The sequence below is a fragment of the Poecilia mexicana genome, unplaced genomic scaffold (assembly GCF_051168715.1).
Source record: "Poecilia mexicana isolate PSO_F unplaced genomic scaffold, ASM5116871v1 scaffold_14, whole genome shotgun sequence".
Taxonomy (NCBI): domain Eukaryota; kingdom Metazoa; phylum Chordata; class Actinopteri; order Cyprinodontiformes; family Poeciliidae; genus Poecilia; species Poecilia mexicana.
This window is the reverse complement of record NW_028263383.1, coordinates 9781422-9805745: the sequence shown is the minus strand read 5'-3', so window position 1 is coordinate 9805745 and position 24324 is coordinate 9781422. Positions and strand designations below refer to the sequence as shown.

Below are 24324 nucleotides of genomic sequence, written 5' to 3'. Positions count from 1 at the left end.
GCTATGTTTCTTCACTGCTAAAATGAGATGTCGTCTGCAGTGATTATGAGATAAGTTGTGGTTTGACTATTTCTTTGAATTTGAAGGCTTGTTAGCTGTAAAAGTGAAATACCTAAACTTGAGTTTGTGTTAAAAAAAAAAAACAACATTCCAGCTTTAGTAATTCTGAAGATTTAATAGCAGAATGTCAAACTTTTGAAGATGAAACAAGGACATTTAAACTGTAATGTCTCATATTTTGAAGCACAAACTATCAATGCTTTCTATCTGAAAGCATTCGATCATTTAACAATTATTTTCATTTCTTGACAAAGAACGCATGCTAAATTTCTTTAATACAACTCTGCAATTGGTGCATCATGCAAAGACATGAAAGTCATTGATATATATGTATAACTTGTACTTTCAGTTTCTTAGTGTTTTTGACATTTATTCAAATAAATTGAAAAAATTTTTTTTTTCAAGCTCTTGTTCATAGAATATAGTTCACTATAAGAACATTTAAACGGTTCACAGCAAAGAGAGGGTAAATAAAACAGTGTGAATTTTACCAACTACAATCAAACAATGAAATGTCACTGAGGACCTTTAAAGTTATGCAACACAGCCAGTTTTTTAATGAAGGTAAGACGAGAGAGAGGAGATGCTGCACTTGTTGATTTCAGAGTTCTGGTCCTGGTTCTTGCGGATTCGGTAGAAGTTCTCGATGTAGCTGGAGCGGCCCAGGAGCTCCACAAAGTCTTCATCATGGGTGATGATGAGAAGCTGGAAATTGCGCTGACGAGAACGACTCTTGATGATTCTGGAGAGCACAGCAAAGAGATCCAGCTTAAGTACAACATGCTGAATACTTGCAACTTTCAAAGCAATGCAATGTTGATAATCTCTAAATCTAAAGAAAAAAAACTGTGATCAATGATTGCTTTGTTGAAAGATGATTAATGTTGCACAACTCTGATTCTACAGTCTTGCACACTTGCAATCTTAAAAACAAGTGTCTGTAAAAAGTTTCGCAATCAGAAAAGGTTCACACGTTAAAAGTGCAGACGCACTCTCAGGATAGCACAGTGTGTCAAATCTAAATCATTACAATATCAAAGTGTGCTTTTACTAAACACTACTTCGTTTTAATACTTGGTTTGTTACTGTTGTATTCAAAGAAATAGTAATGAGTTTAAAAAATGGCAACCTCAAAATTGTAAAAGGATTTATTTTCATATATCTGTTAATGCATTAAAAACACTCCCCATTCCTTTCCAAATTAAATAAAAATAAAACATGAAACTGTTAACAATTAACAAAAGGTGAAAAATATCACAGTTTCTGCTATTTTTCTGTTGAAAACACTATAATGTCAATCTTGTTGGTATGGAATAAAGATGCTGCTCAATTAATTGTAAGCTCTTTTAATGACTTGATGAGGGCTTCTTGCTGACAGCCTGACTTTTTAAAGTTATCTTCTAATTGGTGAGTATTCACGGCAAGGTAAGCCACACTACTATTATTTTGAACACAACTGTATATACCATCAGTTGGATGGATTTTCAGTGCCGTTGAAGTCTTCACCTGGTACAGACTATAATGCAAGTGGTAGGTGGAGAAATCACAAGGACAAAAAAAGAAAGAAGAGTGAAGAAAATGTGAGTTAATTTCAACCGATCCTGTTGCTGCACACCGTTTCACAGCTATTCTCCAGCTCTAATCACATTAGATACAACTTCAGGTAAGGATTTAAAGTTTTGCAAAAGCATGAAAAGCACTAACTCTACAAGGGCATGTGCCAAGGACTCGATGTTCTCTCTGTCCAGGTTGGTGGTGGGCTCATCCAAGGCCAAGATCCCACAGTTCAGACAGAAAGTCTCTGCCAGGGCAAGACGGATGATCAGGGATGCCAACACCTGCACATGAGAGGCCATGAAAGAGGAACTGATTATACAGAGCAGCTACACTGACATACTGGTTCTGTTGCTCTTGGGTTGCTTATATGCTAACTGATTACAAGTCACAATTTTGTATACACTCAAGTTTAAATCCTACAGTTTGGTACAGAATAGAAAAATAATGCTAGGTTTTAGGAAATGATAAGGAGTGTTTCAATTAATTTGACCCTAAATTCATGCCAAATATGGGCAATAAGGGAGTGAAGAATAACTTCTCTCTAAATATTGAAGTGTTTATAATTACCACACACTTGGCAGGACATCAGCAGGTGACACAAAATTAAGAAGCTGCTGACATTTGTATCTATAGTTTAGTAAGATTTTTAAATCCCTGCTCTTTTGATGATTATACGCCATCAGGTGTTGCAGAGGGCAAGATTATACACCGCAATAGCTTGTCATATCTCCATTACTCGTTCCCTCTGATTTCATCATTATCAGCATTTCTTGTCATTCAGTTATTGTGGAGAACTTTAAAAATATTTTTATGGTCTCGTGCAACAAAAGCACGTGTGCATCATCTCTCCTGGACCACAGTGGTGAAAGCCTTTTGTTGATGGATTTGTTGTCTGAAGGTTTTTATTTGTATGCAATGCCTGTATTGTGACGCATCAGCATATATACATGGACTGCTACTGACTGACAATGTTGTTGTGTACATTTTATACATGCATAACCTTTAGCCATGCCAGCACAAACACAGAATTGGCAATGTCGGCACCTTCTGGCCAGCACTGCAGCGTCCTCTCATATCCAGAGCTGTGTCTCCTTTCACCATAACTACTCTGTAGTTGTAAACCCTCCTCTTGACTCCAGCTGATGAATTCTCATCCACATCCGACCTGATCTCCACATACTCAATATCTGAAGCAGATATGAGACACAAGACAAAAGAGTTAATGAAGGGAAATACTGGAGAGGAACTACTTTGTATAAGTTTGGGGAAAAAAAGAAGCACCTTGACCCCTGTAGGTGCTGCGCCACAGGTCTCTGATAATTTTATTGATCTCATCCATCTTCATACTGTGGAACCTCATGATGGTTCTGTGGAAAGCAGAAAGAAAACAACAGTAAAAATCATATTAAAGAGGATGCTTTACTTGCACGCTGTCTTTGTTAGATTGAAAACAGCAAAATAAGCTCAGTAAGACGTACCAAGTGGATTGTCAATCACGTGTTCATAAAATAAAATCCTCTCAAGATGACAAAAATGCACCATCATCAATTCCTAAATATAGGTTAAACACGTTCACTCTGGCAAATGTGACTTTCACATATCTTGGTTACAAAATGAAAACTGCAGCAACATTTTTTTTTTTCATTTAATACTGATATGTTAGATGATATATCGTTGTAAAAAAAGATATGCAAACAGAAGACTGGATGCTGCCTTCCTGGATACCAAGAAATATTTTGTCTATCATCTAGCAACTTGATGAAAAAGTCCAGTGTGGTTAAACAGACGAAATGATAAACGTACAAAATGCAGAGTTTCTTCCTATGACCATATATGGGGGGTTGATGAACCACAGAGGAAAGTTGAAACTAGAAGGATTGGAGGACACCTTATCCAACAATCTGACCTACTGCCTTATGTACGCAACTGCTTAGTCAACAGATGCAAATACTGACTTCCTTGTAGAAACAGCATATATCTTCCAAAAATGGACTTCTATGAATTCATCAGAAACTCAATAAAAGCTAATATGAGCAACTTAAACTGGATTCATTTATTAGGATATTAGGAATGTTATTGTTCCTGTTGTCATTATCATTAAATACATTGGATATTTAAATATAAGAGTGATATGGTGTTCTCAATCGAAACAAAAGTATGACGCAGCACTATAAAAAATACTTAAGAAAAACTACTTACTAGCACGGATTAATAAAAGAGAGTTTCATCAAGTCTCTTAGTATACTTTGGAAGCAAAGCAGTAAAGAGGAGCAGAGCAGGACCTATGTATTTTATATCACCCCTAGAATCCTTGCGGGACATGAAGTCAGGGCTTTCCATCCATTGTTTCAACAACCTCAAGCAGAATGTTTAAGTATATTTTCATTGAAATAACTTGAAAAAAAGCAATAATACATAAAACATTACTGGAAATTCACCAACAAAAATCACATTGCTTTTGAATTGTCCTTTGTTAAAGAAACAGGCCTCACGCACATTTCTTTCTAGAATCCAATGGACTTTGGCTCATCAAAATACATTGTAGCTAATTCCAGTTTCGCTTTTTCATCCTTGGTCAGCCCACTTGAAGTCCATTTTGACTCAAAAGACAACATATGATGTGATCTGTACCTCAAACTTGGAGTTCACGTTTAATGTCTTAGTAATGTTGTTCTGGGCTCTTTATCTTTCTTCTCAATTTGCCATCAATTTTCTTTGTAGCCAACCTCTCTAGACCTTGGCTACTGTCCAATGAACTCTAAACTTCTCAATAATATGTGCTGCTTTAGTCACAAGAGCATCAATGTGCTTGGAGATTGTCTTATAGCCTTTACATTTAACATAAATGTCTATGATTTTCTTTCTATCATCCTGAGACAGTTGTTCTTTGGTTCTATGGTTTATGTTCAGTATGGTACACATCATGTCATCAAACTGCACACTGACAACTTGTCACCCTGTAAGTAGGCTGACTCACTGATTACAAGCTTGAAGACATTTGTAATGTTAATAAGAAGTCTCACCATAGTTTAACATATGCCAATGGTCAAATTATTTTCAATACCATAATGTTTGTCTCGCCGTTTCATTAGCTCTTTTTTAATCATTCAGTTAAACCAAATTTTAACAGCAAAGTCAGACTTTTTTTTGTTAATTTTCAGTAAATTTTTCATTACTACTGCTTTTGTCAGTTATTTCAGTGACTATTGTGGGTCATTAACAGCAACATTTTCCCATGTGTATTAGTCGGTCACACTGGTATAAGAGTTGCTAAAGCCTTAGAAAATGGTTTAGACCTGCTGATGTGAACTAGGTCACAATACTGACGTAGTGCGGAACCAATGCAAACGATTTATCAGAATAGGAAAGGATGTGGTGTGCTCAAGTTCAGCCAAAGCTTAGACTAATACAACACTAAAAATAAATCAAAGAAAACAAAATAACATTTTGTGAACTGGCCATTTATGCTGTGCATCTACATATTAAAAATCTAATAAAGTTCAGAAAAACTAAGTTTGCAGAGGTTATAACTTAGTGGTATAAAACACAGACATGATATAAAGGTTAAAGGATACGTTCATGTCAAAATCATAAAACCCTCTAACAAAAAAATCTAAAAATATATCAGACATGTTAGCATCCTGCACAAATCACAATTTTAAAGTAGCTTAACCTCCAGCTAGAAAAGATGATTTAAAAATTCAGTATCCAATCAACTAATTTTCATAAGAAGAAAATGCAAAGCATCTTCCGAGATTCAGGAAAATGCTCAAATCTGCCACATATTGTAAAAACGTTTCTCTTAGGTGCAATCTGGTGTCTCATTCTGTGACCCAATTACCTCTTTCTTTAGTTTCACTTTCCTAGGTAGTACTCAATATGCTCTACACAGGAGCATGCAAAAGTGGTGAAGTGTGTGTATTACCAAAACACATCTGCGTCAAACACTAGAGGTTTCTAAGATATAAGATATAATTGCTATTATTAAGATACTATTATTAACAGCTTTTTAAGTCTGTTGAAATCTAGAGCAACTTAATTATGGTGTTTATTTAAAAAGTTGTACATAAACACTTTAACTATGAACTTAGAAATTTCAATTGTATTAAATGCAGTAATTACAAATGTAAATATTCTATATGAAGAATATATTAAAAAAAAACTATGAAAAATCTAAAGAGTCACTACAGTAAGTACTTGATTTATGTCTGATAGTGGAAGCTTTTAAAAACTATATTAATAATTTCTAGTTGGCCATTTATAACAGCCAGCTGTAAAGTTTAATTCACAGTACTGCCACCATTTGTTTTGCAACGTAAATGACCCATTTACACTATAATTTGTACATTAAATATCTCAACTTGAAACTGCTTTGTATTCAGACAGAAACTGTGACGTAAATGTATGGGCTGCAGAAAAAAGGCTTTTTACGCTTGCTTTGCATCTTGATTAAACTGCACGATGATGCTCATAATCCTCATAACTCACCCACATGCATGGGTAAATTATGTGATTGCTCATTTCTCAGATGTTATCAGAGTCTGCGAGTGCAAACCTCCTCACATGTGCTTCCTTACCAAAATTTACAAATTTGAGAGAAGCTCATTCTTAGGAACACAATCTTACAAAGACTGATGACAAAGAGTAGTAGACAGCTACAAGAAGCATTTCACTGAAGTCAGATAAGGGGGAAACAAGGAGGGTATGATGCCCAACTGTTTTTTCCTCAGCTAGTCAATGCGTTTTTGTATCCATCTATTAAAATGTAAAACAAGGTAATTCTGTTGCTCAAGTTTGATTAAACCAATATTTGAACATTTCTGAAATAAATATTTGAGGTGACCTAGTTTATCTTGTGACTGTATACATCCAGAAACCTACATTAAAATGTACATAGTCCTTATCTTTATTTGTAAAATATAATTATGCTCCAAATCTCATGACAAGCAGTCAGATATCTAACAAGTTCATGATGTACCATGTTTTGGCAGTCAGAGGACAATATCTACATTTTGCTATGCAGAAAAGCGGTAAAGATTTGGCACATTACAATATAATTTTTGGTTTATTGCATTACTTAAGTTGCAGAGATCAAGCTCAGATTGGCTCTAAAATAAATCTTAGCTAGCTGTTATTACCACTGAAACCTCTCCCATATTCTCCAAACTGACTATGAATTAGTAGAGGTAAGATACTGATAGAGAAGTAATCAACAGAAAGAACAGATCTATCCTTTTAATGATTTATTATGAGAAAAAAATTATATAGTTTATTCCCACTAACAATTTTCTTAATGGAAACAAATTATGCAGAAACATAAAATATCGAACATATTTTTTCATCCTGATATTTTAAGTCTAGGTTACAAAGTACAAAAATGTTTATGAACTACTCTATGCCTGTTTTAACATGAATGAAATGTTAATATTAATAAAAAAGATCATTTCCAACACAATTTGCAACTGACATTCAAACTGATGACTTAAAACCACTGTGAATTACACAGAAAGCCAACATATGCATCACAGTTTCCCCCAGAAAACGTACAAAGCCCAGTGGTTGGGCAGCTAGGTGGTTCATCAGTGGGTGACGGTGTTTTTTTGTATTAAAAAATGTTACATTGACAGTAAATATAAAATATTACTGGGTAATTATGTGTCTGGAAGACATCATTAACAATTAAACACACAACTATTGAATTAAAAACAACAAACCAAAGAAATAGTATTAAAATAAATAGCAATTTTTTGCGCATCTGTTAAATGTAAAAACACTATGTAATGCTGGTCACATTTAGAGCTGACTACAAGCATAAATGACGTAAGCAGCTGCTAAAGACCCCCCAAACCTTCACGGGCCCCATAAATGCTAACATTTTAACACGGACCACAGACATAGAATTTTAACATCTATTTATTCAGAATGGCAATGCTGTTAAATTTGATTTTAAAATATTGTTTAACATTTAAATTTAAGACAGCAACTCTGCCTGACTGGAAGTAGACAAAGCATTTCGTATGTACTGCAAAAAATAAAAAATAAAAATAAATAAAACCAGCATGCTGCATGATTTCGAGGTGAGCGCGACAGTTCCTTTACGGGCTGAACCACCGGCCCACTAATGCACCGGCTAACTGGGAACACATAAACTTTTATCAAGTTTCAGTGACGATACAAAGCCATGTGCGGGGCAGAGTGTGAGATGCAAATGCACACACTACACATTATTCTTTGCTCACAGATATGTGGCCAGTGGTGGTTTCTGATCTGTGCGACATGGTGAACTGTCCAGGGCGGCACCACAGGATCTGAATGTCAACAACCTTGATATTGATATCGATTGACATGTCCATGCCTCCCAAATCAAATGTGTTGATGGGGGGGAAGCAGGGGAACCTGTAGAGTGGTTCGCCCAGGGCGCCAAACTGGCTAGGACCGCCTCTGGCTGTGGCTTTTGAAAGTGACTCAAACCTTGATACAGTTCATTGAAGAAAAATGATTCCTCATGGGAGTTGATATAAATTCCGATACAGATGAAGCTTTTCTACTAAAACGCCTTCCAAATCGTCCGGATTGAGTGAGAGATGCAGCCGTGGCAGTGCGCTAGGTGGCCAACATGCAGAAGTGCCAGCTGTGTGACTGGTGCACTTCATATCCTGTTCAATACACTGATAAACTCGTCTTTCAGGAATGATTCTGCAGCGTTACTGGTGAAATGCTGCGTGCAGCAGAGATGTGGTGTATTAAAAGGTTATTAGAGAAAGATTATGAGAATTCCGACTTTCTGATAGCATACTAAATTCTTCACTAACGTTTGTGAATACCTTCCCTTTATTATGGCGATTATGCAATTTTTTGGATTTTTAAGATAATATCTATTACTTGACTTTTGAGTTACGCAAATACCAAGTCCAAATAACATGTGCCACCTACACCCAATGCTATTACTTTCGTTTGAGGATATTTATGTCATCAGTGATGCTAATACACAGACAACCACTACCTTCGACATGGCATCTATTTTGAATAACGTTTTAGACATGTAAAGTTCCAAAGTGCAAGCAGTTTCAGTATTTCTCACGCCTGATTAACATTAAACCGCAGTCACTTGTGGTTAAAAGGATAAGGTTTTTATGAATAACAATGATGGGAAAAAAAATTCAAACAAATCAGTTACTTACTGATCAAGGGCTTTGTAGTAGAGATCAAGGTCTTTAATGACCAACTCAGTGGTCCTCATGGTGATCATCTTGTTTTTGTAGCGCTCCTCAGCTTTGTCATACTGATCTTCTCTCAACTCTTTTCTGTAAAAATTTAATTGAGAAAAAAATAGTAAAAAAAAAAAAAAAAACGTTTAAAAAAAATACTCATTTTGAAATCATTTAAAGAGTGATCTTTCTCTTCTTACAAATAGCAAATATTTTACCACTTAACGAGTACTTGTCTTGGAGCTATGTCATGCTTTATTCAGTAAATCCATATTTTAAGTAATTCCAGAAAAAAAAACAAGATGCAGTGCTACTCTACAGTGAGTGAAGAATATAAAAGCTACTGAGGAGCTTTCATTTGGATTCCACATATGCAAACTATGTGGTATGATGAAACATTTCAGCTGATACTGTTTCAGTTCAGTTTACATTTATGTCTGTTTTACCTGTAATGCAGAATCTCTTCTTCGAAGCCTTTCTGCCGACCTAGTGCGATGCTCCGGTTCTTCTTCAAATCTTCTAACTTGCGTTCTGCATCACGACGTTCTCTAAAAAAGCACAGAAAATAAAATGGAGAGGTTTGAAACACTAAAAACATTCCACTCAGGGGATAGTGAACAGGCTATTAGTCTTGGCCTATCTTGAAGTGCTACTGTATTTGTTTTTCAACAGACTAATTCAAATTGTGAAGTGCTCTTACTGGCGCAGCTGCAACACCTGCATGTTGCCCATGTCTTTCATAAGAGTTTCTCGTTTAGCTACAACCTCCTTCAGTTCCTCAACTCGTTTCCTTAATGTCAGATTGTCTTGTAACCAGCGCTCTTGGACCTGAAGAAATAACAAACATGCAAGAAACAAATACATAATAAGTAAAGAAAAACGTCCGGAGCGCAATGTTGAGGGGTCAATTCTGGTCTCCAGATTTTTTTGTCAATTACATATTTGAACCAATTCTTTTATAGTTTTTAGAACTATAATAAGAAAAAAACTTGTTTAAAGAATTCAAAATATAATTTCCAGCCTTCTGGCAATGAGCTAGTCATTTATTGATATTAGAAGCAGAGATGGAACCATACTGTGCATGAGAGCCGTCATTGGAAGACAAAAACAAATTGATCACAGAGTTGACACTTTTTACTGCCATTAATGTTATATAAGTGGTTACCATTATTAAATCATAAATTGTCATGTACATCCTCAAGAGAATCTCGGTCCAAAATTAACTAAGATTTTTAGAAGGCTGAAAACATTTCCAATTCCAATTCTGCTGGAAGTCTTGTTCTATCGCAGTCTGAACGGATTACAGGTAACGCTTTATTTGAAGGGGTGTGCATAAGACGAACATGAGGACTTTTAGACTGCTTCATGTTTGTAACAGGTGTTATGTCATGTTTACGACAGTGCCATGTCAGTCTTATGCACATCCCTTCAAGTAAAGTGTTACCCATACGTTAAGATATCAAAAACACTTTTATGGATTATTACATCCATCTTCTGGTTCAATACAGACGCCAAAACCTACAATGCTTACAGATCCCAAAACTTCATAAAGTCGTCACACCAGCTCAAGAATAGAGCACACAGAGTTTCAGAGAATAAGTTTCCATGCGGTTTCACTGGAAACTGTAGCAGTGGAGGCATATTCTGCCGATTGATGAATCACGCCTCACTCTCTGGTAATCCACTGAACCAGGTTGGGCTTGGCAGTTCCCAGGAGAATAGCACTTTCCTGATATTACTGTATCAAATATCAAAGTATGGTTGAGTTTTCTTCACTCATTAAAACCACTTACACAGTTGAGAGGAATTGTCACCCCAACCTGGTAGCGTTATGTACAATCATGTATTTTTCACCGATTGGAAAAATACATGATTTTTGAGTTTCTGGTCGGCTCTTCCCCAGTCAGGGCTGATCAAACCCATTTGTTAACCGCCAATTTCTGTTCTTCTTTAACACTACCATACCTCAATAATAATATTAAATATAAAAATAATGAGACAAAAGTCTGTACCTTTTGGGTATCTATGTCCTGACGGATGTTTCCCATCTCCTTATTTATTTTGTCTTTCTGCTTCTCAGCCTCATGGAGCTGAGTGTTGGTTTCTTGAAGCTCTGATTCCTTTTGCTGCAGCATGAATAAACATATATTAAAATTAATATATATTTCGTATATTAAAATAAAGAAATACTTTCAATTACTTTTAAGGGAAAAGTAGGGAGTGATTAATGTACCGTATTTTCCGCACTATAAGGCGCACTGGATTATAAGGCGCACCTTCAATGAATGGCCTATTTTAAAACTTTTTTCATATATAAGGCGCACCGCATTATAAGGCGCATAAAATAGACATTACAGTAGAGGCTGGAGTTACGTTATGCATCCACTAGATGAAGCTCCACTAAATGGAATGTCAACAAAACAGTCCGACTCCGGTCGGCGAGGAGAGCCTTCCGCGACTGGGCCGGGGCGTGGCCGGATGATGGTCACCCTTCTCTGTTCGCGCACAGCATGTTCATGGAGAACGTGGTGCTAAATGACCTGCAGACGACCTGATTATAGACCGTCGGTAGGTAGATAGGTCAGTCAAACTTTATTAACAAACCAGCGTTCTGACAACTATCCCAGCATGCACCGCGCGCTTCTTCTTCTTCTACGGGCGAAAATGAAGTCGGCGGCTGCTTACCGTAGATACTAGACCTGTTGTGGCTCAATATCGGTCCATATATAAGGCGCACCGGATTATAAGGCGCACTGTCGGCTTTTGAGGAAGTTGAAGGTTTTTAGGTGCGCCTTATAGTGCGGAAAATACGGTACTTTCAAAAAAGTAAGGCTAGAAAATGTAAATGAATATTAACCAAAATCCGTGAACAGATTACCTCTTTATATTCCTCTCTTCCGTCATCCATGTATTTTTTAATATCTCGTTCCAAAATGGAGACAGACTTCACCCTCTCTTTTATGCCATTGATCTGTAAAAAAACAGTGATTACATTGTAAAGTGGACAATACTTTAAATGAAAACAATGGTGGAAATATAGATGTTTTTATGTTTGCCTAAAAACAAAAAGATATTTAACTTGACCAGCATGTACAAGAAGTTAGAAGTGAAGTTTATTTTTTACTACATAGTATATCTCCAAGTCTTATGAGAAAGCAAAAAAACATCGGCAGGTGACATGACAGCATTACTAAAAGCAGAAAAGAATGACAGAGAAAGCAGTTTAGAATCTCCTTTGTACATCACATGTTAGGCACCAATAGTTTGGAGATGAGTGAGATGAGAACATGAGTAAGCATCAACCTTTTCTTGGCCTTCTTCCTGTTTCTTTCTTTTATGCTCCATTAACTCTTGCTTCTCTTGTTGCAGTTTTTCCAAAGCAGCAGACAGAGGTGACAGCTGTTCCTTTGCTTCCTGTGTGAAAAAATTGTTGTCAAATATTACTGGAAAATCAAATCTTAATATGCAAATACAAAATTGTATTGTTACAACAACAATATATCTGTTCTTTAGAAAACCACATTTATTGGCTTTTGTCTTTAGGACAATATTTCTGTATAAACAAATGGTCTGATATAATATTCTAACCTAAAATGTGAAGTTTTCGTAAGTGAAAAATAATCATAATCAGAAGAAATAAGCCTTAAAAACATTAAACTGTGTGTATTAATCCATTTAATATGATTGTCTTATGAAGTTGAGTTTCTGAAAAGTAACTTTTCAATAATATTCAGATTTGTTGAATTGATCTGTATGCACAAAATGATGTGTTACAATAATTACCCTAATGTCTCTGGTTAAAGCCTGAATCTCTGCAGTAAAGTCAACACATTGCTCCTCCAGCTGCTGCTGTTTCTGCATGTCACTGCTTAGCTGCAGCTTCTCTGCTCTCGTTTCATTTACGGCACTTTTTAGGATCTGAATCTGGTCCTGTTGATCTTGGATCAGCTTACGTTTCAGCTCCATTTTGCTAGAGGCTGGAAAGAGACAGTGTCACAAACAAAGAACACAAAAAACAATTTTATGACACAATCTGCTAATGACAAAGAGTTGAATCAAAAGTGGATCAACTTTGACTCTAAAGGCATGACGCTAATGTGCAAAAAAAATTGATCAGGTTCTGCTTTAGAGTATTGTTTTTTTAATAATTATCCATTTAATAGGTATCTGCATAAGTGTACATTTCTAAGAGGATTATTTTAACTAGCACATTTATAAGCTAAATATCTTTTTAAGATACTAGAAAAACTATTATCAAAAACTATTTTTAAACATTATTGTTAGAATCTGACAAAAATATTTTTTTTTTATCAAATTATGCAAAAAAATGTTTATTTGTTTTGTTTTTACACATATTACACAATACTCAGTATAAACAAGTATGACTTGATTAAAATTATGTGTGCTGTTATGTTGCTTGCAGGTGTTAAGCTATTAAATAGTTGAAATCAAGGCAATTAAGCAAGTATTAAAAGCAAAACTAAAATATTAAAACTGTAATGTACTGTTGGAGTTTGTGAATGAGGAAAACCTACTGGTGTCCAGCTTGTGCTGCGTTTCTTGTTTCTCCTGACTAACTTGCTGAATGGTTCTAGTCAGGTCTACTCCCTGGAGTTTAGCTGCTTGCTGAGCTATTTTTCTGTCCAGCTCTTTAAGGTCCATCTGCAAATGACCAAATATATGAATTGGCACACATGACACGAAGGTCTGCATTTAAAATTGACAGCCTATATTTTAAACAAACACAGCTTGGGAAAAACGTTTTAACAGCCAACAGTAACACACAAAAAATATAAATATACACATTTAGACCGTGGCATTCCGACCACTGAATGAAGGACACTCCTTTTCTTGCCATATTCTGCTCGGAAAACCTACTCTGTCTTTCGTATAGTGGAAATGCAGTCAAACTTGAAGCAGTTTTGTTCCAACTGTATCAGCATCAGGCCCAGTTTATAAAAACTGGTTCAAAAGCGGCACCACTTTGTTGTGGAAACAAACTCTAAAAACTAAAACTTTGAAAATGTCAATAAAATAAGGTCTGCTGAGCTTATCTTGAGAAAAAGGCAATGAGAAAATTTTTGCTTCTCCATTTCTAGTGCTGAAACAATTATTCTAATTAGTCATAAAGAAGCTACTGTTGAAATAAATAATTGTCAACTAATTTAGTAATCGAATAATTGTTAACTGGATATGCAAATTCAAAAATGCTACTCGCAAGAATTATTACATCAAAACTGTACAAAAAATATATACATCTTACATTTAAGATAAAAAAACCCGTGTCTATAAATATGTTCTACTCAGGATTCATCGAGTGGCATAGTTTCAGCTTCACTCAGTTCAAATACTGTAAAATAAATCTCCTATTAAGCACCTTTTGCTATCCAATTATTAACTTGGTATTAAAATGTTTTTCTTATTTAAAAAAGACACAAAAATCAAGATTCAAATGAAATGTTTAACGTTATGAAGTGGATCTGTGGTGACGGGCTGGGTGGGAAAATCAACCTGATCTAAAAAGACTCAAATGACAACTTCGGTTACAGACACCTCAAATGAATCTTGGTTGATTCTCAGAAGGATCAGATCTGCCCTTGTAGAAAAAGACTTTCATGTAATGTAGGCGAAATGCTAGAATGTTTATACTAATTGTTGAGTAGATTAGCTGGGCGTCTGTCACAAATAAGCATGAACCAGAGAAAAGTTAAGGTGATGAGAAGATGCAGTGGTACCAAGTATCTGTCCATCAGAGAGATGTCTTGCAGGCAGGCCTTGGCTGTTTCCTCCTCAGACATTAAGGTACCAAGCAGCGTGTCCTGTTCTTCTATTTCAGCCTTGAGCCTCTCGATTTCTCTGTTCACAATCTGAAGTCGGTTTCTCAGCTCAGGCAGCTCCTTCTCCTGAAACTGTACAATGGCCTGTCTGCAAAAAAAATAAATGAATTGGGTAAAAAAGAAGTATGCAGTGCTTTTTTCAAACTTTTAATTTAATATCTTCTCATATTAGCAGCATACTTCAGAAATACAGCTGAGTATCAGGTAAGTAGCAGTTGTGTGGATTAAAATGTTTTGATAATGACAGAATAATGGGCAGATTGGTTGGAGATGACAGAAAGGCAAAGAGAGCTCAAATAATCACTCTTCACAACCAAAGGATGAGGGAGTAAGGTAAGGTAATTTTAGTTATATAGCACATTTTCAGCAGCAAGGCAGTTCAAAGTGATTACAGTACAATCTCTGAAGGCACAATACTTCAACTCTTGAAGCAGAGAATTGATTTCATCCATAAAACATTGGGATATTTTTCCTTTCCACCAGGAAACATCAATCAAACCCCCCAGGATAAATCAGTCCTACTGCAAACCAGGCCCATCTCTTTATATCTCAAATCATCTCAACGTGGTATATTGAACATCACAGAGAGTTCACTGTATTTTAGTGGTCTCCACTTTCATTTATTCTTTGTGCAACTTTAGGAAGATGTAGATTAGCATCACAGATGTGCATCTGACCAATATGCAACAAAACATTTGAAAAAATGTTTAAAAAAATTGTTGAATCAATCAACCACAAGGAGTTAACACAACAGTGATCCAAACCAGTTTTTAACAAGATCTACCTCATCAAGAGGTCAGTAAGTGTGCGCATTTTTTTAGTTTTGTCAGTAGCCAGAAAATTCTAACACAACAAAAGAATTTAAACAAAAAAAAGAAACTGTTGGATCACTGGATAAGAACACAATTCAATTAGTTTTATGAGGTAAAACTTACATCCTATGAGAATTTAGCTCCATCTAGTGGAACTGGCTGGAAGTTTACTAACTGTGCTGGCCAATCTACTTTGTTTTATTTAAACTTTTAAATTAGTTTGCAGGCTGTTTTCAACTATAATACCTTCCTGTGCAAAAATAGTCATAAAAAACTATGATGAAAACGAAGCTTACGGGCAGGAATTATTTTATTTTCACAACATTGACGACACTGATGAATATGCAGATATTTCATTTTCAATGAGAGTCTCATGTTATGTGTTCCTTACTATTCTATCATTTTACAGACCAACCAAAGCAGAATGGTGAAAGCAGGACTAAAAGTCTGTAACTGCATAAATAATGCTACTTTTAAGAAAAATATTCATCTCTGCATCTCCAGGTAAAAAGATAATGATTTCTTTGAAGCAATAAAAAAATACAACTTTACTTCATTTATGTTTTTTTTAATCTAAGCAGTTAAATTAGCATACCTCACAGGTTTGAGTGCCATCATTTCATCCCTCTTCCTCTCCTTCTTCTTCAGGTCCTGCTCTGTGTTCTTCAGTTTGTCAGGCACCAGGCGTAGCTTGGACTGCATGTCGCTGATAACTTCCTGCAGGTCCGATTCTGAAGGAAAGGTGCGCTGGCACACAGGGCAGCAGGGCTCCCTCTCCTCTGTCAGCTGGCTGATGAACTGAGTGTACACGGCTGTGGCTCCTGCTAACATGGCTTTATCAGGACAGGTGGAAAAAGAGAAAACATAACATATTTATACAACAGTGGTAAATGCACACACTTTTATCCCACAGCAACAAAATAAATGGTGCATAGCATTTATTAGATTTAACATACGTCCAGGAAACTTTTTATAAACCCATTCCAAGTTGCAATTAATAATAAGTTAAGAAGTTGCAATTAATAAATGTACATTCATGGCCAATAAGGTTTAAGACTGACTCACACAGACAAGCTGACGCTTTGGCATTTATAGGGGTATTTTTTTTATTTTTTTTACAGACCATAGGTTACTCTGAGCAAAGAGATATTGTAAAAAAATAGCTTTTTTTAAGGACGAATACAGCTTTTGGGGCAAAAACTCCTAATTTTCTTTTGGGGTAAAAGAGATTGCCCAAAACTTCTTTTGGACCGATACCATGAGTGGAGAGTTAACGTGTTAATAAGGACAGGGCATGTATCGAATAAGAGTGTGGTGACTTTGAAAAAAGGTGTTGCTCAAAACCTCTCCTTTTTGTTTGCTTCTAGCTAGACATTTATGAACTTCTGAACGCCCAAGAAAGCCTAGCAAGAGCCAGGGGAATTATCTCCTAAAGGGAATTCAGTGTAGGGACTTGGCTGTCGCCACTGCAGTTTGTTAGGAAATTAAAAAGGCAAATGAGATACACAGGTCGGGGGAAACTTACAGATACTGGCCTGATTTAGGGAATGGCTGCAAAGAAGATAAACTGACAGTCTGCAGAAAGTACCAGGACTGGACTGCAGAGGATTGAGGGAAAGACATGTACAACAGCTATATAAAGATCAAAACATTGAAATTTGAGCCATTGCCTGAAAACTACTTCCATTTAAATCCAATCAGGAGCTTTTGATTATTTCTCCAAAGTCTAGGGGGAAAAATACCAGCAACCTCCAAGTGTTGATAAAACAAGTATGAGCCACCATCCCTACAATAAATAAACAGTTTTCTGTAGATGTGTACATTTCTGCTCCTGTCCAGTTACCTCTTTGCTTGGATACCTTCTCCAGATCTTCCTGCAGTCTGCCCAGATCCTGCTCCAGATCCTGACTGCCACATACACTGAAGAACTTCTCTTCATCGCTTGTTAGTTGTTGCTCCTTCTTCCGCAACTCAGTAGCAATATGGCTTTTGTTCTGCTCACTTGACGCCAAGTCTTTACTGAGATTCATAAGAACAGAAACAGACATACAGACTTCAAAACTCTTTAACTCAAAAAGGTTTTTCATTAAATAAAATAAAACCCACTCACTTTAATTTGGCAAGTTTGTCCCTTGTACTATTGATTTCCTTGGACTTGGAATAGATCCAGTCTTCCAGTTCTCTCTTGTTGGGAAAATGACCCAGGAGGGACGTGAGATTCTCGCCGTGACGAGCCTTGGTTTTCCGTACCTGCTCTTCCTTCTCTGACTGGAAAGGTGAAGAGGAAGAATGAGGAGAGAAAAAACAGAAGAACACAAGAAACAGCAACAACATTTGAAAAAAAAAAAGAAAGGCCAAGAAGAATGTAGAGAAAATAGAAGATTCAAAATGGTTTGATTTGAACAGCTTACCATGATTTAATTAAGCAACAAGTACAGAAAAAGAAATGAAACTATTCTGCAATGTGGAATCATTTCATACCTTATCTTTCTTCAACATGTCCATCTGCGTGCGTGCAGTTGTGTGCGTGTTAAGAATCTGCATCTCTTGATCGAGCCGTCTCTGCGCCCGGTCAAGCTCCGTCTTTTCTCTCTGGAGTCCCTCAATCTCAGTCTTCAGCTCTTCGACATTGGAGCTCTGAACGGCACGTTCCAGCTCACACTCCTGATGGGGAAAACCAACACACAGAATGAAGCTGGTAAATGTGTGACTGAAATGTGCCTATAAAAAACATAGACACTTTATGTTACAGAAATACTTTTATTCATATGACAACTTAATAATTATATTTGATAGTTCATACAAAATCTTTACATATTCCCAAATAAAAAAACTGGGAAATGGTATGAAAAACTGTAACTAATGAGAATAATATGACAGCAGTTATAAAAAGTCTAAAGCTGTTGATTATTTTTTTAAATAATACAACAAGACAAAAGTTGCTGTGCAGTCACCTATCATCAGAAGATAAAAAGTTACTTGAGATGTGTCATCAAAGTATATAAATGTGAGGGATCTTACAGCTTTGGCCAATTCATTTTCCAGCTCTTGCAGTCGACTGGATGACCCTTCGAGTTTCTGCAGATCCGCCCTGATGTTCCTCAGCTCCTGCTGCTTCTTTCCCTGCATGTCCCTCTTCAGCTCTACAGTTCTCTCCAGGCCAGTCTTCTTATCCCTTATTTCATCGATAGACTGCTGCTTCTGTTGCTCTTTTTCCTGCAGATCCGCCTACAACACAATAAAAAGAACAATAAACAAAACTGTCAAAATTCTACTTATTTCAAGTGAAATTTAAGTAAAGTTTGATATTTTGCTTGTCAAATGTTATTTAAAGTTTGATAAGTAAAGTAAAGTTATCAAACATTAGTTATCAAAACACACAGCAGGAAGCACAAAGGTCATTGGTCCAAAAAATTGGACAGGAGTGTTTTGGTTTCAGTCCAAGTATTTCTTACTGTAATCTGACTGAGTGTCTCTTTCTCCTGCTCCAGTCTTTGTGTGACGTGACGATGAAAGCTTTCAAGCTGCAGCGAGGTGAAGGGGGGGCGGTCATAACCCTCCATCTCCAGATGGGATGACAAAGAGCGAACCTGTGAAATGCAGAGGACGAGAGAAAAACCAAGGAAAGCTGTTATTTTCTTGGAACTTTTAATTACAATACCAGAACAAATTAAGATTGTTCCTAATAGTAATGTAGCATTTTTTTTTAACTATCAGTGGAAACGCCAACTATCTTTCATCATCAGCAGGTCAGTATAAGTGTGCATTTCTCCATTCTTCCTCTCACCAGAGTGTCACGGCTCTTGACGTTCTGAGTATGGCGATCAGCTTCCAGCTGAAGACGACCTGAGATGAAAATAAGGAAAAACAATAATTGCACATATTTATGAACTGGATAGAATGTATCCATCTTTTTAAAAAAAATATACTAATTAAAACTGACTAATGTGGCTTGTTTTTGTTTTCACAACCTTTTATTGTGATGCCACTAAATAAAATCTACTGCAACCGATTCCCTCCAGAAGGCAAGTGGACCAATATCTTTGGAAGACAAAGGTGGTCCAGAGGGAACAGCAATCAAAACAATGTTTAAAACTCCACAATTTAGTCACATGTAAAATCTAAAGAACATTAAAAACACAACTCTTCAACAATAACCAAATACCTAATGCATTTTTCTGCACAGTGGGATCTGATAAAACCCGTGAACGCAACTTTAAACCAGAACTTTTTTGATGCAAGGCAACACTGCAAACAGCCATGTCACCATGCAGCCACAGAAAATCATTGTAAACAAAAGCTAATAAAAAAAACCAAAATGTGATTAATTGACTCTTCTATTTTCATAGAAAGCTTAAAAGCCAGAGCAGGCCTACAAGTAAAAAATATCAATCTATACTCCTAATCATCATTTTTTTAAAAAGCACTTTAGGGATGATTTTAATTTACATTTTCATTACCTTGCTCGACCAAGAGATCGGCCTTCACTCTGTTGAGTCTCTGACATTCCCGGCCGGCTCTCTCCAGCTCTCTCTGGCAGTCTGTCAACCTGCGCTCCTTCTCCTTCACTGTCCTCTGGTGGTTCTGGTAAATGTCTTGTAGCTCCTCATCTGAACCCTGAAACACCTGCACCACAGATGGTTCACTGGTTTAAAGTGAATCTCTACATGAACAAGCACAGCTCAGCATTTGTTTTTCAGATAACAATAGTTTCAATTAAAAAAATAAGAAACATAATTCTAATATGTGTGTGTGTGCGCGTGTGTGTGTGTGTGTGTGTGTGTGTGTGCGCGCAAGTTTAATCATCTGTAATACTCAGCCCTCAAAGACGAAAAAATAATTTCGCATTTATGGCAAGTGAGACTCAGGTTGTTCTATTTCTCCAACAGTTAAATACAAACAGATACTTACAGCCCAAAATGAAAAGCAAAACATACACTTCAAAGGTGGACAACACTCGCACAGTAAATGATCAGAAGTTTGTAAAACTAAATGATTAAAGAAGAAAATAAAACTAATGAGTTCACAGAAGATCACAGAACCTCAACTGACTTAATGTGACGTTTAGATTATGTCACAATATCTTTGCTTTGGAATATTGTTGACACTTCCACGATCTCATATCATCATATTGCACTCCCTCAATATTTGTTTGCAAAACAAAATGAAATAGAGGAAAGATAGACAGCTTTAGTGATGCAGCACTTGGCGGAACAAAAGCGCTCCTTGCATAGCCTGTAGTTGAATCTTATTTATGTTTTATGAAGTGAAAAATATTTTATATTAATATACACTTGTTGAATTTGCCGCCTGTATGAATTCACCACAGCTGCAACTCTCAAGTGCGCTCTCGATAAAACTGACATTTCTAAGTGCTGTTGCTTTACCTGTTCCATGGTTTCCTCCAGCTCTTTGTTGTCTTCCTCCATCTGTTTCTTCCTGCTGTCCAAAGCCTTAATGTCATTGTCCAACTTCATCACCTTCCCCAGTTTCTGGTCGAACTCCATCAGTTGATTCTGACAATAATTAAGAAGACTGATTAAAAGGGAAGACTACTGACCAATCCTCAACGTGGATTAACCCTCATTTATGCCGATTGCTACTTCTGTTAGCAATGCACAATTCACACACCTCAAGCGGCTCAATCTGGCTCTCCGTCTGGTGGACACTGTCTTTGGAGGCCATCAGCTGAGCCTCCTTGGTGGCCACAGTCTCTCTGATCTGCTGAGCCTTCTCCTTGTTTTGCTTCAGGTAGCGTAACTCCACTTGGCATTCTTTGACTGTCTGACTCTGTTTGAGGCGCAGCTGACGCATTGTCTCCAGAGCCTTAATATATCTACACAATGTAAATAGTAATGATTAATTATATGGTGTTACTTGTGTTATTGTGATGTGTTATGGAGACTGGAAGCTCGGCCATTCAATCAAACAGAAATATCTGCTGGACTCACTTGGTTGCAGCAAAGATGGAGTCAAATTTGTCTTTGAGTGCTTTGCCCTCACTAAGTGGCCAGTTGGAATCTTCTTGGTGACAAAAGATGACATGATTCAGCACCGGCTTGGATACTCCTAAAGCAGAAATCATCTCCCGATCCAGCTCACCACACTTAGAAGAAAGACTTACTCTTTCACCATCTCTGGGAGAATTAAAACAGGAGACAAACGTTCTCATTATAAACGTTTTCAAACACTAGGTAAAAGACTGCAGTAGATTATTGAAAGTGTCTTACTTTATTCTAGTAATGACCTGCTCTAAGCTTTTGAATGAATAGTTCTTTGCTTTCTGTGTGCAGGACATGGAGCGCTGGATGGTGACTTTCTCTCCATTAACGTCTGAGAACAGGAGTCGAATCTGAGCTCGTACATCCGTCTCATGGGCATCCTGCAATGGCACATGATCACTTTAAAAATACAAAAATAAGTTAACAACAACAGACAACATCATCTGACAAGCCAGAACAGAATTAATTTATTACCAGAAATGTTATTATGGGAAATCAAAAAAATGTAACCTTCATCTTTTATTATGTTGTTCTTCAAAAATCTTAAATAATCCTAAAAGAACTTAATAGAAAATTATTAAAAAAAAACATATTTGTCTTTAAAAATCATTTGAATCAAATCTGGCTTTTGAGAAATCTAAATTTAATTAGATTTGAGGTAATGACTAATAAGGTCTTAAATGAAAAATTAATTATATAACTTTACAGCTATATTTAAAGATTCTCTCTAACAAAATGATGAAATGTTCATCGACAAACCTTTGGATCATGAACAAAAGCTCCTCCTTTAGATCCAGGGGGAAGTTCCCCCGATGTTGCATACTTGAGGCATTCAATAATAGTCTGAAAACACAAAAACATTTGGATTATATTGTACAAAGAGATTGTATTAGAAACTATTATAAAACATACCAAATGTATTTCAGAAACTTCTGCTTAGCTATCCTCTTCTGCAGAGCTTTAAAACAAACCATGGCCATGCTTAATAGTTAGGATTATCTTCATGTTTTCCTACCGTTTTTCCTGCTCCATTGGGTCCCACCAGAACAGTCAAAGGAGTAAAAAAGGAAATGATTTGTTTGTCTTTATCCTCAATCCCAAAGCTCCTCACTCCGAGGATGCTCATTTTGTCTATCTTCGACATTTTTGCTTATGAAAGAGAAAAAGAATAAAGGCATTTAAATTTTAGACAAATGCTTTAAACATGAAAAAATCTCCACCAATTAGCTAAAAAAGTAACAAAAAGAACTTAATGTTAATAACTATTAATAGCTGTGGATGTCTTTTGTTTGTTTACTATAACAAAGGTTAAAAAAACGTTACAAAGCTGAAATGCCCCAGTCAGGCTTTTTATTGCCAATGGTGATTTCTAGTGTCTAATGTGTCAATTATGACTTTTGTCACACATAACAGGAAAAAATTATAGATGTGGAGTAGTTTTCAATTACTTATAATTAAGGTATTGAAAGATTACTCTCAATCAAGCATCAAAACATATACCCCTACTATTTTGAGTTTTAATGCATACATAGAAAAAGAAAATACATTTTAGAATATTTAACATGGTAATTAAAAATGAGAGTCAATCAAAAGAAACTTGAACCATCCTTATCGCTGGGTAATTGATTGGTGCAACTAATAATGTAAAGAATATCAATATTGTATTGAATTCCCTATATTTATTACAATATCTGAAAAATATAAACAATAGTATATTCTTCACAAAACAGCAATAGTAAAACAAATAAATTATTTCATGCATATTTTCTTTTAATAATTTTCTAATCGATTTCTAGCCAAGTAGAAGAGACTGTTTCATGCTTTATCACTAGATTCATCACGTCGTGGACTCTGTAAAGTAATAAACACACAGCGGAAAGAGCCTTTGAAGTTAACGCACGTGTTCATTTTAGACGTTAAAGCTTATATTTTACAATAAAATTACAAATTAATCATTACACAACTCTGCTTGACACAACTGCAGAAGGTTACTTTGTTTCCAACTGAGTTTCGAGTAGACGGCTACCTTTAAAACGTTTTGTTGACTTTGATAGAGAATTTATAACAAGCTAAAAATGTTTACCTGTAAGCTAACAACGAAGTTTTGCGCCAAAGCTACTTTGCGGTTTAACAGCTAATAAAATGCATTTCGAAGTACTCAGCCGTCATAAAGATGCACTGACAGTAATATGGTTAAAAGGAGCGCTCCCTAAACGTATACATAAATAATTCAACCCTCTTACCGTGGACAGTGGCTGTACATACGACCAAACTGGAACTACAGTTTTCGCGCTGTGAGGGAAAGTGACGTAAGATTAGTTGCTCACTTCCGGTCTCAAAATGACAACATAAACTATTGAATGGCCATTCAAACACAGTTAGCTTTTCATTTTATTGCAAAAATAATCGGTTAGAAAATGAAATTGTTACATATTTTCATAAATACAGTTTTTAAAATCTGACTTTGAAAGTTAAATAAAAAGATAGCATTAATTCAACTTGAATGTTATTAATTTGTTTGTCATCTAGTGTGTTATCGTAATGGTGATAATATGTCCCCATGGCTTGCTCTTTTCCTCCTTTATGTCGTTCTTTATTTCCTTCTTTCTTTCTTGGATGTTTGCAACTGAATTTGGACCTGATTCAAATGTTATTTCTGAATATGTAAATCACAAACATGAACTTCATACCACATCGTTCAAAGCCTGTGTGACAATGACTGCCAGTTGCTGTTGACCTACAGGGTGTCAGTGGAAATCAGACGACTTTGGACAGAGAGAGAGAAGAGGAAGAGTGTGAAACTGAGATTAGGGACTTTGAATGTTACTATGTGAAGCTGAGAGGTTGG

The 24324-nt window shown here is 36.2% G+C and overlaps 1 protein-coding gene across 1 annotated transcript; it reads right to left on the bottom strand.

Moving 5' to 3' along the window:
* Nucleotides 1-155: 155 nt before the first annotated feature.
* On the bottom strand, nt 156-23789 carry rad50 (RAD50 homolog, double strand break repair protein). The gene is made up of 28 exons (XM_015011142.2): nt 23720-23789; nt 22492-22625; nt 22236-22319; nt 21705-21856; nt 21426-21611; nt 21106-21310; nt 20862-20990; nt 19935-20100; nt 19262-19320; nt 18930-19064; nt 18496-18702; nt 17956-18138; nt 17585-17742; nt 17318-17493; nt 16070-16307; nt 14561-14750; nt 13361-13487; nt 12609-12802; nt 12129-12239; nt 11704-11796; nt 10838-10951; nt 9526-9653; nt 9272-9373; nt 8799-8921; nt 2899-2984; nt 2662-2804; nt 1765-1898; nt 156-802 (listed from the first exon to the last, which is right to left on the bottom strand). The coding sequence occupies exons 2-28, from the start codon at nt 22618-22620 to the stop codon at nt 616-618; spliced, it is 3939 nt and encodes a 1312-aa protein (XP_014866628.2). The 5' UTR covers nt 22621-22625; nt 23720-23789; the 3' UTR covers nt 156-615.
* Between the last annotated feature and the right edge of the window lie 535 nt (nt 23790-24324).

Coding starts and splice junctions, on each gene's coding strand:
- rad50 (XM_015011142.2), bottom strand. CDS start 22,620: ATGTCGAAGATAGACAAAATGAGCATCCTCGGAGTGAGGAGCTTTGGG. Junction 22,320..22,491: donor CCAATGGAGCAGGAAAAACG/GTAGGAAAACAT, acceptor TTGTGTTTTCAG/ACTATTATTGAATGCCTCAA. Junction 1,899..2,661: donor GCTGCAGTGCTGGCCAGAAG/GTGCCGACATTG, acceptor TCTCATGTGCAG/GTGTTGGCATCCCTGATCAT.